The following is a 13,472-nucleotide window of genomic DNA, read 5'->3' as shown; positions in this document are numbered from 1 at the left end:
ACCTTTTGCTTATACTAAAAAAATTTAGCATAATAATTAAGATTGATTAAGCTCCTAAAAGTGAAATTTTAATACTTTAATACAAAATTTTCAATTAAAAAAAATTATTAATCATCCTTAATTTTTTAGCCTTTCATATCTGTCACTCCAAATGATGTATTCTAAGAATTCATTGAAGGATGTAAAATGCTAAAACTACAAAAATGTGTTGTAAAATTAAATAAAAATATTGGAAAATGGAAGATTTGTGATCCCATGTATGTGTCCTTACTGCAGCGGAGAATATGTTTTGTTAAATCAAGGAAAATTATGGTGGGAAAACGTGGGGAAAATTCATCACATATAGAAGAGTCGTCATTGGAAAACACGGCCGCCAGGTGAAGAAGTGGAGTAGGGCGGAGCACAAGATGGATAGTTGGAAATCTTCCCAAAAGATTTGCTTTCCGTTGGATTTGTTCATTTGGAAGATTTAACCCCATTTTTTTATACCCGTCTTTAATAATACTCTCTTTTCTCTCATAACTTCTCTTTCTCGTTTTTCTTTCTATTTTATGTTTGATTAGAGGGAAAAGTTGAGAGAATAAGTAAAAGGGCAGCCCCGGCCCATTCCTTTGTCAAAGTCTTAGCCCATGGCCCAAGAGTGAAGATTGTCCCAGTTTGCCTGGCAGAAACGACGTAGTTTTCTTTTCTCTCTTTTTTTTTTCCTAAAAAAAAAAAATCTCTTCTTCTGTTTGTGACTAGCGGCTATTGTCGGATGGGGTTTGGGCGTTTGGCTGTCAGAATGTGAAAGTGTCCACACCGTATACTGGACAAAAACAAACCTCATAATTTCACTCCAAAAAATCGCTACCATCAATTCAGGTATGCTTTAATTTCTTTTTTGCGAGCGAGAATTGTTGAACTGTTTGAATACTGAATCAAAGCTACTAGGTGCAGTTCTCTTTTTGTTTATCTTGTATGCAACTACGGTGGAAAAATCTTCCATGAGAGTCTATAGCATGTTTTCTTTTTCTTTAACTGGATTTTGCATTCTGGGTTTTCTTTATTGCTGCTGAACTATCTGGAAAAATGCAAGTTTTTAGTATGTGGCCGTCGAAAGGCGGCTTATGCACAGTGCCCCAGATGGACTTTGAACTGGGTTCTAGTTGTTTTCCAAGCACAAGAAGAAGACGGAGAAAAAGATGGGGTCTTGTTGATACTGTTTTTCAAAGTACAACTTCTGGTATTTTAATGGTTCATAGCAATTCCAGGTATTCTAGAAATGGAACTGGTGTGAGCTCAAAATTTGATGTGAAAAGTGGGTTTTTCTCCAAGTATACTGACCTAAAATTTGTTCTCTTTAGTGAGCCAAATAAAGGTCATTTTGGGTCATCTGTTACTGTGGCTTGGGCATTGGAGCAACGACAAATCGGGAGTGAGTGTCGTGGAGGAAATCCGAGTTTAGATGATGGGTTTTCAGGGAAGAATGAGAGTAATGATGCTGATTCTCATAATTTAGATAGAGTAGAAGACAGTGATAACAATAGTAACCTAGGAGAAATTAGAGTTTTAGATTATGGAAATGGGGAAGAAGTTGAGGAAGAGAAGAATAGAAGGATTGATGTTCAAGCACTAGCTTGGAGCTTGCACTCTGCTAAGACGGCAGATGATGTTGAAGAGGTTCTCAAGGACAAGGGTGAATTGCCTCTTCGAGTTTACTCATCCATGATTAAGGGTTTTGGCTGGGACAAGAAAATGAACTCTGCATTTGCTCTTGTCCAGTGGCTCAAGAGAAAGAAGGAAATGGGCAGTAAGATTGGTCCAAACCTTTTCATATATAACAGTTTATTGAGTGCCGTGAAACAGACTGAACAATATGAAGAAACAGAGAAAATCTTGAATGACATGAATCAGGATGGAATTTTTCCTAATGTGGTAACTTATAACACTTTGATGGCTATTTATGTTGGGCAAGGAGAAGCTATTAAGGCCCTTGATATTCTTGAGGAGATGCATAAGAAGGGTTTTACTCCATCTGCTGCATCCTATTCCACTGCTTTGCTGGCTTATCGCAGCATGGAAGATGGTTTTGGTGCTCTGACATTTTTTATGGATATAAAAGAAAAGCATCTGAAAGGTGAGATGGGAAAAGATTCTGATGAAGATTGGGAAAGGGAGTTTGTGAAGCTTGGAAACTTTATAATTCGTATCTGCTACCAAGTAATGCGGAGGTGGCTTGTGAGGCATGATAACTTATGTACTGATGTCTTAAAACTTCTAACAGATATGGACAAGGCTGGGCTCCACCCTGGTCGGGCTGAGTATGAGCGTCTCGTGTGGGCTTGTACCCGTGAAGATCATTACGTTGTTGCTAAAGAATTATACAGTAGGATCAGAGAAAGGTATCCTGAAATAAGCCTATCAGTCTGCAACCATCTGATTTGGTTGATGGGAAAGGCTAAGAAGTGGTGGGCAGCCTTGGAGATTTATGAGGATTTGTTGGACAAGGGCCCAAAACCAAATAACATGTCATATGAATTAATTGTCTCTCATTTTAACGTCTTGCTTAATGCAGCTAGGAAACGAGGAATTTGGAGATGGGGTGTTAGGCTGTTAAACAAGATGGAAGACAAGGGCCTTAAGCCAGGAAGTAGAGAATGGAATGCAGTTCTCGTTGCCTGTTCCAAGGCTTCAGAAACTACTGCTGCCGTGCAGATATTTAGGAGAATGATTGAACAAGGTGAAAAGCCTACAATTGTTTCCTATGGTGCATTACTTAGTGCCCTTGAAAAAGGTAAACTCTACGACGAGGCTGTCCGTGTGTGGGAGCATATGCTTAAGGTGGGTGTGAAGCCCAACTTGTATGCCTACACTATTATGGCTTCAGTTTTTGCTGGACAAGGAAAGTTTAGATATGTTGATGCCATCATTCATGAGATGGTCTCATCTGGCATTGAGCCAACAATTGTTACGTACAATGCAATAATTAGTGGGTGCACGCAGAATAGTCTGAGCAGTGCAGCATACGAGTGGTTTCATCGTATGAAAGTCTCAAGCATTCAACCAAACAAGATTACATACGAAATGCTGATCGAGGCTCTTGCTAAGGACGGTAAACCTAGGCTTGCATACGAGTTGCATTTGAGAGCTCAAAATGAGGGCCTCGACCTGTCTGCGAAGGTTTACGATGCAGTTGTACAATCTTCTCAGGCCTATGGAGCTACTATTGATATAAATTCTTTAGGACCTCGACCGACTGACAAAAAGAAAAGAGTGCAGATCAGGAAAACTTTGACTGAATTCTGTAATTTTGCTGACGTTCCTAGGAGAAGCAAACCATTCGACCAAAAAGAGATTTATCCTGCAGAAGTAGAAGGAAACAAATAATTTATATGAGTATGAACTCTGTACCATACTATAATCTTTTGTATCTTTGTACATTAGATTTGGAGGCAATTGCAAATGCAGCTCGAGTTCTAGGTTGTTCAGTTGTTGAAACAAGATAATGTGTTTTCTCATATATAAAACTATATAAACTTGATTACTAGCTGAGTTGCTTGAGTATATAGTAGCAAAGATTCTTTCCTCTAGTTTACTGCTTCTATGTATATATTCTGCTGTGATTCTACTTGCAGAGTTGCCATCTCACAGGATGAGGTTAATAGGGCGGATCCACCAATGCCACGGTGGAACATACTGAACTTGGACGAACGCATCTGATGATGCAAATACGAATGCTGCCAATTTGAGAGCAGTAGCAGAGAAGAGATGTGGGTATTAGATACCAGTTGGAGGAATGCAAGTTGTGTTGATGATGATGAAAACATGTTTAGAGAAAAGCCATGGAGTTGTATTAAATTCTTTAACTTGTCTAGAAGTGGAAGCTGGTGAAATATCTGGTTGCATTATTGGAAAATCTCACTTGTTTCCTGATTTTGGTAATCTGATTCCATATATGAATTGATTCAAATGAAGGGTGCTGTTAAAGGTATTGCTTGCCACAGATACCCTTTGGGTTTTGCTTATTTGCAATTCTTACGGACATTCACTCGATCAATACTTTCATCCATCATCTGTAAAGCAAATGAAACGTGTAATCGGGTGTATATATTTTTTCTTTCCGAAGAAAAGACGTTAATTAAATAGCTACTTTTTGTTTTTGGCATGAGATTTGTGCTCAATTACTTATTTTTAAATTATTTTCTTACGTCACGAGTTCTTAAAGTTAAACAACAAATTAAAAAGAAAAGCCTGAAATGTTTAACGACGTATCATGCAAAAAAAATTAAAATAAAAATCAATGTCCGAAAATCAGTTAAAAGTGTCTCTCTCAATCTGAGGTTGTTGGAAACATTACGTCCTCGAAACTTCAGAGTTTTCCTTTTGTTTTTTCTTTTCCTCTTTGGGCCACGACAAAGGAGCCAGACCCCAGCCACCAGAAGAGGAATTTCAGGGTCGACCAAACTGAAAGAGAGAGGCCGCCCCCGACATCATGTAAGCCCTATTGCTCCCTCCACAGCACACGCTCAGCTCTGCTACAGACACAAGTAGACTCAATTTTCCTGTCACTGTTCAATCCCAACTCGACATGTGTTCTCAACCTTGCGTGCCAGTATAAGAATCTTCCACGTTGTAATAGTACCGCCACTTTGCTTTGCTTTGCTTTTGGTTTAAGCACAAAGCACAGTAGAACTTGGCTAAGGGAACAAGGATTCTTCTTTTTATTGTAATGTCAATCTCTTGTTTGCGACAGTTCTTTCTGTGCATAGTATCAATTTGAGGCCTTCGACTCAATTCCTTGATGCTTAATCAATAATTCCCGTGTGCTACCCTTTGCAAAACATTTTTCCTTAGTGGACTGTGGTCATGTAGTGCAGGAACTTGAACAAATTCTAGCCTTTGGTTATTTTGACAAGTGGGTTTTGATTTTGATTCTGGATTTTTCTTTTCCCCCCTTTGTCTGAGAATTATGGAAATATTTGGTTTGCTACTTATGGTGGCTGAAATTTGTGGCTTTGGTGTTTGCAGGGAGCAGTCGGGGAAGTGTTTGAGATGGATTTGTGGTAAATTTTTTATCTGGGTGGCTTTGGAGTCTACAAAGAGAGATGGAGCCTCCACAAGGGTTTTTGGCTTCTCTGTGGAGTCTTATTTGCTTTCTCCCTTTCTTCGTTGGGCTTCTGCTTCTGGGTACTATTAAAGGTTGGTGTATCGATTTAATCCTTAATTTGGGTTTGTTTTGTTTCTTTTTTTTCCTTCTGCTAATTGTTCCTTTCTACTCAATAAGGCCGCGTTTGCTCATAAACAAGTTGAATGTAATTAGGACCTTACTCAACCTATCATGTTCATATTCTAAATATGAATGTTAATGCTAAATGACATTAGTTTTAATGTTGTGTACTTTCATAGAAGAAGAGTATGCCTTTTGGAATCCCAATCAGTAAATGCATTTGATTGGAATATAGTCTAATTTGAACTTATTGGGTGCCAAAATTTTTGTGCAGGTATCATTTTCTGTCCGTTGGTATGCCTTATCATCACAGTGGGAAACTCAGCCATCGTATTAGGTCTTTGGCCATTTCATATTTTTTGGACATATTACTCAATTATAAGGTTGTTTTCTTGAACAAGTATGAAACTGTATGCTTTGGCATCTATATCTGTTTGTGGCATTATCTGATTCTCTTAATTTCTCTAAATGGCAGAGCTAAACAATTTGGCCCCGGTCTGAAGATTGTTCTCTGCCTATTCCTACCGGTTCCGTTGATTCTTTGGCTGGTGTTTAGCATTATAGGAAGTATCACAGGCGGAGCACTATATGGTTTTCTTTCACCAGTATTTGCCACTTTTGATGCAGTTGGAGAAGGGAAGACGAATGAGCTTTATCACTGTTTTGTTGTGTGTATTGTACCATGTCTTGTTGATTTTCAGGTTCCGCTTTTTACTCTTTACATGTAACAGTTACCGTGTTTCTAATTTACAGGATGGAACTTGGGACAGTGTTAAAAAGAGTTGCATTATCGTCCGTGATTTTGGAGATGTTTGTTATCATTCGTATTCATCATATATGCATGATCTGCAAGGACAACAACCTCCAGACAGAAAATATTATGAGATTAGGTTTGCACTTTTTCTTTTGCCGGAGGAAATTTTTTTGGAAAGAAAGTGCTTTCATTCTGTCCCAATTCATTCGTTTACATGAATAAGCCAATAAATTCATTGCTTTATAACAAGAAAGCAAGTATGTCTTTAATAATTCTTAGGAACCTGTTCGGTGAACCATAGCCTTCAAAGTAGTTATTTTAGCTAGGAGTCAAGGAAAAACATGTTCAAAAGCAATATTACATGGAAGTTTAAGATCTTATATCATGTTATAATAGGGCTTACATTTTAATTTTGCATCAAAGAATTCCTTGACTGTTGACCTTTCATATGGTTCTATAATTTTGAAAATATATAAATGCACCATATAACAAGCTATAAGACTTGGAGGAAGTCTATGATATCCAGTCTTGGGCATTCCTCACAGAACTAGTAACTGGATGTGACATCCGTGGAGAATATGGAACACAATCACTCTATCTGTAGACAATAAAATAAATCTTAAGATATGGGAATTGGAATTTCTAATAGGAAAATTTTGAAGCTGAGAAGTAAAGAACTTATTTATCGGGGAAGACGATTTTATTTGAATTGCTTTTCCCTTACAGCTCATAAGTATATCACCATTGGTTTACCTGCTGTTTTTAATCAATATTTTTGCAGATTGCTTTATCTTCCTGGTGCTATTATTGCTGGTTTCCTTGGTTTCATGCTTGACTTTCCGCTTATTTCACTTATTGCCCTGTGCAAAAGCCCATACATGCTCTTCAAGGGGTGGCATCGTCTGTTTCATGACCTCATAGGAAGGGAAGGCCCTTTCTTGGAGACGATATGTGTACCATTTGCAGGTCTTGCTATCCTTCTCTGGCCATTGGCAGTTGTTGGAGCAGTTTTGGGCTCCATGGTGTCAAGTATCGTCCTTGGTGCTTATGCAGGCGTGGTTGTTTATCAGGTCGCAATCTTATTTTCATAGTGGTTTTGATTTGTTTGCTGCATTTTTGTATATATGAGTTTTTTTGTTGTGACTGGGCATGTTTGAACCTCCTAAATTTTGCCCTTTTGCTAACATGTTTACTCAATAAAATAGCAAACTATCATCTATTTCTTTTTCCTTGCATAGTTTGATGATGACCGTCTTCTTTTATATGACTGAGTTTCGACAAATGAATTTGTGAATTTGCATTAAGAAAACATATTCTGTTGAACTTTTGTAGTTTCTGAACCCCATATAGAGCTAATGTTGTGGTGTGATTTTCACTTTCTTAACTTGTTTACCATTGCATTGATCTTTTGGCTTGAAGTTGTAATCAATTGCTAGGGGTCTAAGTTTTGTCTATCTTAAGTTGACCATAAACTTGCACGAGAATACATTTGTGACAATTTTACTTGTGTAGTTGGTTGTGCCGTGATATTTTTATCCATGACATCTTCAAAGTCAATGAGATAGAGAGAGAGTTCTATCAATTTCCTCAAGGCACAAATTGCAGGCAACAGAACTGTTGATCTGTGGGCTTTGAATTGCAGGAGTCCTCATTTTGGTTTGGACTTTGCTATATTGTTGCGTCCTGGGCTATTTATGATGAATACAGCAATGACATTTTGGACATGCCAGAAGGATCTTGCTTTCCGAGGTCTTGTTTAGTTCTCAAATACTTTACAGTTGTGATATGGGGCTTATGGACTCTCACAAGTTCCATGTATTTCTGATATGAATAGGCCAAGGTACCGAAAAGCTGAAGGAAAAAGCACATCTCGTGCACCGTCTTTTTCAAAGCGTAGTTCTTTCCAACGTGCAGATTCACTTACACCCTTGCTCGATCTGAAACCATTTATGGTATTTTCCTTTTGGCGTCTTCTGTGAACTGGATTCTACACTTTATTTTCTTCTATATGATGATGCATAGTTTTAGCAATAACTAATAGTTTAGGTACTAAATAAAATAGCCTTTGCCTTTTGTTTAGGTGCTTGATGGCTTATTTAAGGAGTGTCGACGCCACGGCGAGAATTTTCTTTCTGAAGGATTAATAACAGCAGAAGACCTTGAAGATGCAAGGTCAAAAAAGAGTGGCACAGTGGTTAGCATTGGCCTACCTGCTTACTGCCTTCTTCAGGCACTCCTACGCTCCGTGAAATCCAATTCCGAGGGTATTTTGTTGAGTAAGTGTATGATGTATTTGTTCGGCCTCTCTCTCTTCTCCAAAACAGAATTAGCTGTTGCTATTTCCTTCAACAGTTTCAAGTTCTTTATGCGCGCTTCATTATGTAGGCGACAATACGACTGAGTTGACAACCTCAAACCGACCAAAAGATACCTTCTTTGATTGGTTTTTTAACCCTTTCATAATAATGAAAGATCAGATTAAAGCACTAAACCTTTCTGAGGCAGAAGAGGATTATCTCTGCAAACTAGTACTGTTAAGTGGTGACCCCATGAAGTTGAAAACTGCAAATATTGGTCCAGCTCCAGAGTCTGAGCGCAGACGAGCTGAGCTCGATGCACTAGCTCGAAGGTGACAATGCAAAACTTTCATGGAATCCTAGTTCTTGTGATGGCGTTAAATTTTATTTGACTTCCTCTTTTGTATGAGAATTCAGGCTTCAAGGGATTACCAGATCTATATCAAGATATCCAACATCGAGACGCCATTTCCAAAGTTTTGTGAAGACACTGTTAGAAGATCTGGCGAAGAAGAATGGTGAAAGAAAATCAACCGATGGAACTCCAGCATTGTCCAGATCAAAAAGTGCCTTTGCTGTTGTCTTCCAGAAATCTTTTAAGAACAAATTAAGCTTCAAGGGCTCTGATGAAAAGCCATTGCCAGTTGAAAGAGATGTGGAAATTGAATAATAATATGTGTTTGTAGTAGAACAAAAATCATCTCCTTTTCAATTTTGTTTTCTAATTGCAATTTTTTATTTTAATTTTTTTTATAAAATTGCTTGTTAGATATTTTCATTATGGAGTTAATATCAAAGAAATTATTTTAATTGGATACGTGACTCAATCCAAAGAAAACTGTTCTCCCCCACTATCTCCATCTTCATCTCCATTCTCCACCCCCATGTAACTGCCATTAACACACCATTATTAAACCCAAAGCTCCTCCCACTTTCCTCCAAAGCAAAAGATAGATTCACAAATCGCTTCCCATTTGGCACCATGACAACCACCAGGCTCCTCCTCCTCGTCACCATCTTCTCTTTTCTTCACTACTTGTATGTCTCTTCCTTCGAGTACCAAGTCGGAGATCACAAAGGTTGGGCCGTCCCCCCCGCCAATGACACCAGAATCTACAACGACTGGGCCTCCGAGAACCGCTTCCAAGTCGGCGACACCGTCCGTAAGCTCATTTCACGATATGAAATTCATTGTTTTTACTCATTTGGGTTCTTCATTGCTTCTTTTGTTTCTTGTTTCTGTGCAGGATTTAAGTACAAGAAGGATTCTGTCATGAAAGTAACTGAAGAAGAGTACAAGGAATGCAACTCTAGTCACCCCAGTTTCTTCTCCAACACAGGCAATACTCTGTACAAGCTTAATCATTCAGGGCCTTTCTACTTTGTTAGTGGAGTTTCTGGCCACTGCGAGAGGGGACAGAAGATCATCATTAAGGTTATGGCCCCTGAAGAAGATTATCCTTCCCATGGTGGCGCAAAAAAATCTGCAGCTTCTCGTTCCCTAAGTTTACCTTCAGGAGTGTTTAATCTTGCTACATGTGTTCAACTTCTCTTGTCTTACGTTGGTTCTCACGTCTTCTTCTAGGTTTATTTAATGTTGGTTCTTTTTTTACTTTGCTCTTGTTCCCACTTTTTGCAGATTTTTAGCTTAATGAACATTTACTTATGTGGGATTAATTAGTTTTTTAAATCTTTTCATTGTGTGTAGACAAGTTTTCTTTGATAAATTAAAATTTTGCATGAAGGATGTAGAGAAGAAATTGAAGGAGTGTCATAATCACCAGGGATTCATACAGGTTTAGCTGAACTGAACTAAAGTTGTATGAAATTACATGAACATCTTATATATGTTTTTATGACCAAATTGTTCACTAATTTCCTGGATTACATATATAAGAAAATACTAGGAGAAGGAGCATGAAACAAATCACTTTTTTTTAAAAAAAAAAAAAGAATGGAATATTGAAGGGGTAAGGATGAAAATTACATTCCTTTTTTCTTCTTTCGTCTCCAACGTCTCATAGTCTCAGAAACAGCAAAACCATTTCTTCTGCACCCAGAAAATGAAAAAAAAAAAAAAAGCATCAGAAATTGGAGAACAAAATATTTCTGTTTTTTTTTTTAAAAAAAAAAAAAAAAGAGAAGAGAAAGGCATGTATATATACTGCTGCAGGATCCTGGTAATTTTCTTGAGGTTTATGAATATTATTCCTCTGAGAAGGTACTCCTGCCCCTCCTGCTGCATTAGATTTTTTCTCATCTCTGGCTTTGCTAAATATTACAGTAAATCCTTCAGCAGATGCAGGATTATTCACATCCCAATCTCCAAATTTCGGCAAAGGCTGCACATCAAACAGCAACCACAATCAATTCCCATTGCATCAGTGAAAAAATCACGTTAAATATAACTAAAATCTTACCGCCGCCATGAAGGATTTATTGCAGCAAACGCCTAGGAGGAAAAAGGAATGCAGGAAGAAGAGAAAAGAGAAAAAGTAAGAGAGAAAGGGATGGAAAATAAAGAGGAGGAGGAGCCTGACAAAGAGGGAAAATTTGCGAAAAAAGGAAGAAGAAGGACCGAGTATTAAGGGATGGATTAATAGTAAAAGCTAATATTAATCTAACCAACTTAATTTACCATATTTGCTATTCTACTTTTCTACTAATCATATCATCTTTATATAAAACAAACCATACCCTTTCCTTTATTTATTTCATTTTCGCCTTTTGCAAATCTACTGAGACTTTTGAGAGAAAAATGAATCGCAGCAGGCTTAATCCAGTGATAAATGCATCCGATAGATTTCATTATATCTGAACAAATTCATACATTGTTTCATGTTTATTATCTAATATTTATTTTTTATATTATGAACAAATGTATTATTTGATATATACTAAAATATTCATTATATAATTATAATATTAACTTAATTTTTTATTATAAAATTAAAACCAAATTGTAAATAATTATACTTTATAAATATATATTTGTATAGTAATTATATTATAAATTATTCAACATTAAATTATTAAAATAAAAATAACTATAAATTTATATAAATAATTAATTCTATATTTGAACTAAAATTATATAGTTTAGTCAATGAATTTTAAATATATTATTTGTAATTAAGTTATTTAAATAAAATTTATAAAATTGCCTAGTTTAGTCAATGAGTTTTAAATTACTATTTGATGACCGCTGGATTCCTCCATCCCGATCCAGGGGCTCGTCCACAACCTAAAGCCCACAAAGTAAAGGCCCACGTACTTGGCACCCAAAACAGGTCCGGCTCATCCAACTTCCAAGGCCGGGCTCGACCAAGCCTCCTCACCCAGATTGATTCAGTCCGCACAAAACAGGCCCTCTCCTCTCTGGCCCAATTCTCGGCCCGATCCAGTATCCAGAATGATACTCATCAGACAGCCTGGCAGATCCGTTCGAACGTACGCCCAGGGAGAATCAGAGGCCGTTACGCATGGGGCAGGCGCCTGATACCCTCGTACGCCCGAATCTGTATGGCAGAGACGCGTGGCCCAATCCTGGAGAGACCTTTACACGTCACCAGCAAGCAAGACGAAATGGATAAAAGGGGAGTCCCCTCCTCAAAATGTTTAAGTTTTATTCTCTAATACAAAAACCCTTGTAAAATCCTATATTATTAGATCTCAGATCATCAATTGGCGCCGTCTGTGGGAAACAACGGAGATCTTTTCATCACCAGAGTTTTCACTCTTAAAGAAACCCACTGAGATCCACGATGGCTAATCACCAAGAAAGTAACCTTAACATCCCAAATGACCTAAACTCTGCCCAAGAGGGGCAACAATTCTCCTTTTCCAGTCCTACGACATTAAACAACCAAACACCTGTTCCTCTTAATCCCTCGCCAAGTTTGGCAGGGAACACTCCCGCTGTTACCTTGTCCAACCAAGATCTTCAAAACATGGCTTTCCAGTTACAGAATACCGCCCACTGGTTGGGGCAGATAATGCAACAGAGAGGCCTCAACACCCCAGTAAATACACTTCCGGTTGTAGAGGAACCTCATACCAATGACCCCCGCCCTGCACCTGACCATCTTCAAACTAGCAGCCGCGATACTGAAGAAAGAGGGAGAAAAGCCGGCGAAGAGGAAGGACCAGAGGCCCGAATCCATGCGAGGAGGGCGAGAGAGATGATAGAAAACGAGGAGGTGGATAACTATTCCGCTGAAATAACCGGGTGGACGGGAACTGGAGCAGAGGAGGAAGAGTACCACCCGGAGAAAAAACCCAGCCTAGAAGACGAGAAGGTGGACCAAAAGTTGAAAAAATGGAAAGAACAGCTCCTCGCCGAGCTAGGTAAGAAAGACCAAAGCCAAACCTCTTTGCCTACTTCTTCCCCTTTCTCAAAATGGGTGCAACAGGAGACTGTCCCTAAGAAGTTTATGATGCCATCAATGGCGGCTTATGATGGAATTGGTAACCCGAGGGAGCATGTCATGAACTATAAGACCTTCATGGAGTTGCAAACTCTATCCGATGCCTTAATGTGTAAAGTATTCCCAACGACGCTCTCGGGACCAGCGCGGGCGTGGTTCAATAGCCTTGAGGCCGGAAGTATCAGGAGTTTCGGAGACCTAGCCATTCGCTTTATCAGTCGATTCATAGCCGGAGTGCCAGCAGAGAGGAAGACGAGCTACTTGGAGACAGTAAGGCAGAGAGAGGGTGAATCACTCAGAGAGTATGTCGCTCGCTTCAATACGGAGGCCTTGCAGATTCCCGATCTTGATGAAGGAAGGGCGGTAGAGGCAATGCAAAAGGGAACGACCTCTGTCGAGTTCTTCGGCTCCTTGAGCAGGAAGCCTCCCACATCCCTGGCCGAGCTGATGCAGAGAGCGGAGAAGTATATAAGGCAGGATGACGCCTTAGTAACGAGTCGATTTGCCAAAAGGATGGCAGGAAAAGAAAAAGCCTCAGAGGAAAGGAGACTGGAGAAACATGAAAAGAAACACGGCAAGAGGCCTGAGCCATACAAGCAGGCCTGGGAGCGAAGGGATCAAAGGCCTCCCCCTCCACGGGCCCTTGAGCCAAGGATGCCTCCCCCTTGGGTCCCTGAAAAGCCGACACCATTAAATGCGTCCAGAGCCGAGGTGCTCATGGCTGTCCAGGATAAGGATTTTCTCCAGTGGCCCAAACCTATGAAGTCGGAAGCAGATTATCGGAATCC

At 39.1% G+C, this 13,472-nt stretch overlaps 3 protein-coding genes across 8 annotated transcripts; all 3 read left to right on the top strand.

The window, feature by feature from the left end:
- Positions 1-744: 744 nt before the first annotated feature.
- LOC110604761 (uncharacterized membrane protein At3g27390) lies at positions 745-9,074 on the top strand. Of its 6 annotated transcripts, none has more exons than XM_021743054.2 (11): positions 745-861; positions 5,008-5,178; positions 5,481-5,589; positions 5,682-5,874; positions 5,960-6,096; positions 6,742-7,030; positions 7,603-7,709; positions 7,795-7,912; positions 8,041-8,236; positions 8,346-8,589; positions 8,675-9,074. In XM_021743054.2, exons 2-11 carry the CDS (start codon positions 5,085-5,087, stop codon positions 8,925-8,927), a joined length of 1,740 nt encoding a protein of 579 aa, XP_021598746.1. In that variant the 5' UTR covers positions 745-861; positions 5,008-5,084; the 3' UTR covers positions 8,928-9,074. The 6 variants fall into 6 exon arrangements, with proteins under 6 accessions (XP_021598746.1, XP_021598747.1, XP_043808418.1 ...); XM_021743055.2 differs by lacking the exon at positions 745-861 and adding an exon at positions 4,263-4,473; XM_043952483.1 differs by lacking the exon at positions 745-861 and adding an exon at positions 4,263-4,611.
- Positions 794-3,569, top strand: LOC110604760 (protein LOW PHOTOSYNTHETIC EFFICIENCY 1, chloroplastic). Its single transcript, XM_021743051.2, has one exon. The coding sequence runs from the start codon at positions 1,069-1,071 to the stop codon at positions 3,364-3,366; it is 2,298 nt and encodes a 765-aa protein (XP_021598743.1). The 5' UTR covers positions 794-1,068; the 3' UTR covers positions 3,367-3,569.
- Positions 9,075-9,218: 144 nt separating the features above from the next.
- On the top strand, positions 9,219-9,954 carry LOC110604763 (mavicyanin). The gene is made up of 2 exons (XM_021743056.2): positions 9,219-9,420; positions 9,505-9,954. The coding sequence occupies exons 1-2, from the start codon at positions 9,240-9,242 to the stop codon at positions 9,840-9,842; spliced, it is 519 nt and encodes a 172-aa protein (XP_021598748.1). The 5' UTR covers positions 9,219-9,239; the 3' UTR covers positions 9,843-9,954.
- The last annotated feature ends 3,518 nt before the right edge of the window (positions 9,955-13,472 follow it).

The sequence above is a fragment of the Manihot esculenta genome, chromosome 17, assembly GCF_001659605.2.
Source record: "Manihot esculenta cultivar AM560-2 chromosome 17, M.esculenta_v8, whole genome shotgun sequence".
Taxonomy (NCBI): domain Eukaryota; kingdom Viridiplantae; phylum Streptophyta; class Magnoliopsida; order Malpighiales; family Euphorbiaceae; genus Manihot; species Manihot esculenta.
The sequence above is the reverse complement of the archived record's forward strand: the minus strand, read 5'-3'. Positions and strand labels throughout refer to the sequence as shown.

Bases quoted from the DNA above. Each gene is read 5' to 3' on its own strand.
- LOC110604761 (XM_021743054.2), top strand. From the start codon at position 5,085: ATGGAGCCTCCACAAGGGTTTTTGGCTTCTCTGTGGAGTCTTATTTGC. The intron at 5,179-5,480 runs GTTGGTGTATCG...ATTTTTGTGCAG, and splicing joins GCTTCTGGGTACTATTAAAG to GTATCATTTTCTGTCCGTTG. The intron at 5,590-5,681 runs GTTGTTTTCTTG...TCTAAATGGCAG, and splicing joins ACATATTACTCAATTATAAG to AGCTAAACAATTTGGCCCCG.
- LOC110604763 (XM_021743056.2), top strand. From the start codon at position 9,240: ATGACAACCACCAGGCTCCTCCTCCTCGTCACCATCTTCTCTTTTCTT. The intron at 9,421-9,504 runs GTAAGCTCATTT...GTTTCTGTGCAG, and splicing joins CCAAGTCGGCGACACCGTCC to GATTTAAGTACAAGAAGGAT.
- LOC110604760 (XM_021743051.2), top strand. From the start codon at position 1,069: ATGCAAGTTTTTAGTATGTGGCCGTCGAAAGGCGGCTTATGCACAGTG.